The sequence below is a fragment of the Callospermophilus lateralis genome, chromosome 19 (assembly GCF_048772815.1).
Source record: "Callospermophilus lateralis isolate mCalLat2 chromosome 19, mCalLat2.hap1, whole genome shotgun sequence".
NCBI classification, from domain to species: Eukaryota; Metazoa; Chordata; class Mammalia; order Rodentia; family Sciuridae; genus Callospermophilus; species Callospermophilus lateralis.
The window spans coordinates 31,330,264-31,331,686 of NC_135323.1; the positions used below are offsets into that span (position 1 = coordinate 31,330,264).

Here is a 1,423-nt window from a genome sequence, read left to right on the forward strand (position 1 = left end):
TGGGGTTTGTAAAGATATTTCTCTAATAATCTGAATGACTATAGACACATACGCAATGCTGTTTGATTTCCTGTGACTAAGTTATAATAGTGAAGTTAGTCATAAACCACTTTATTCTTGGAGTAGTCAGAGAACATCAGGTATCTGGACTCTTGAAAATTCTTAGAGATTTACTCAGAAAAACATCTACATTTGGGACAAACACAGGTATAGTCATTGGGAGATAAAATCTCTCCTCAACACTCTCCTCAGAGCCTTAGCTACATCCTTATTCCGGAGAGTATAAATCAGAGGATTCAGAGTGGGAGTAATGATGCTATAGAACACAGAACCAACTTTGTCTTGCAGTGGAGTGCGCTGGGACCTGGTTCTCATGTATGAGAAGATGCAGGCCCCAAACCAGAGAGAGACCACAGTGAGGTGGGAGCTACAAGTGGCAAAGGCATTTCTCTTACTCCCAGCTGAACGCATCTCAATGACACTGTGCAGGATGAAGCCATAGGATGTAGAAACCAGGATGATGGGGAGGAGAAGAAGCACTATGGTGCTGATGTACGCTGTGGTCTCATAGACAGTGACGTCAACACACACCAACTTCACAACAGCTGGATATTCACAGTAGAAGTGGTGTATTTTCCGAGATCCACAGAAGGGAAAGTGCATCAAGATGACTGTGTGAATTAGGGAGTTCAGAGATGCCCCCAACCATGAGGTGAGGGCCATCATCAGTCCCACCTTCCTGCTCATGAGCACAGTGTAACGCAGAGGATGACAGATGGCAACATACCTGTCATAGGACATGAGAGCTAGCAGAAGACACTCAGCACCACCCAGAGACAAATAGAGGAAGTGCTGGGTGGCACAGCCCAGGAAGGAGATGGACTTCCTGCCAGACAGGTAGTTGGTAGCCATCTTGGGGATGGTTGTGCAGACGTGCATCAGGTCCATGAGGGAGAGCTGGCTGAGCAGGAAGTACATGGGGGTGTGAAGCCCATGATCCACACAGATGAGGAGGATGGTGAGGGTGTTGCCACTCAGTGCAACAAGGAAGACCATCATGGTCAGGCAGAAAAGGAAAAGGTGGGTTGGGGAGTCATCGAAGAGCCCTTCAAGGATGAAGTCTGCCAGAGACGTCTGATTCCTCAGCCACATGGTCCCTTCTCAGCCCCTGGGGAAACAGGGAGTAGAGACAAATTTTGATGCCCGAAATATGGGATCCTTCATACACGACAATAAGCACTTTGATCCAAGAAAACATTTGTGGAGAGTTTTTTATTCCTATATGTAATTATCCAGCACCTGAAATTATTGAAATATCCTTTTTTTTTCAAAACAAACAGTAGAAAGGGAAGATAGCATAAAGCAGGGCAGACAAGAGGCAGACTAAATCTGAAAGCATGAGCTGTAACCCCACAAAGGAAGA

The 1,423-nt window shown here is 45.9% G+C and overlaps 1 protein-coding gene across 1 annotated transcript; it reads right to left on the reverse strand.

Annotated features, from left to right (window-relative positions):
- Nucleotides 1-213: 213 nt before the first annotated feature.
- Nucleotides 214-1,152, reverse strand: LOC143385094 (olfactory receptor 2AE1-like). Its single transcript, XM_076840366.1, has one exon. The coding sequence runs from the start codon at nt 1,150-1,152 to the stop codon at nt 214-216; it is 939 nt and encodes a 312-aa protein (XP_076696481.1).
- Nucleotides 1,153-1,423: the final 271 nt, after the last annotated feature.

What these genes read in the sequence shown, in the direction of transcription:
- LOC143385094 (XM_076840366.1), bottom strand. Translation starts at nt 1,152, where the DNA reads ATGTGGCTGAGGAATCAGACGTCTCTGGCAGACTTCATCCTTGAAGGG.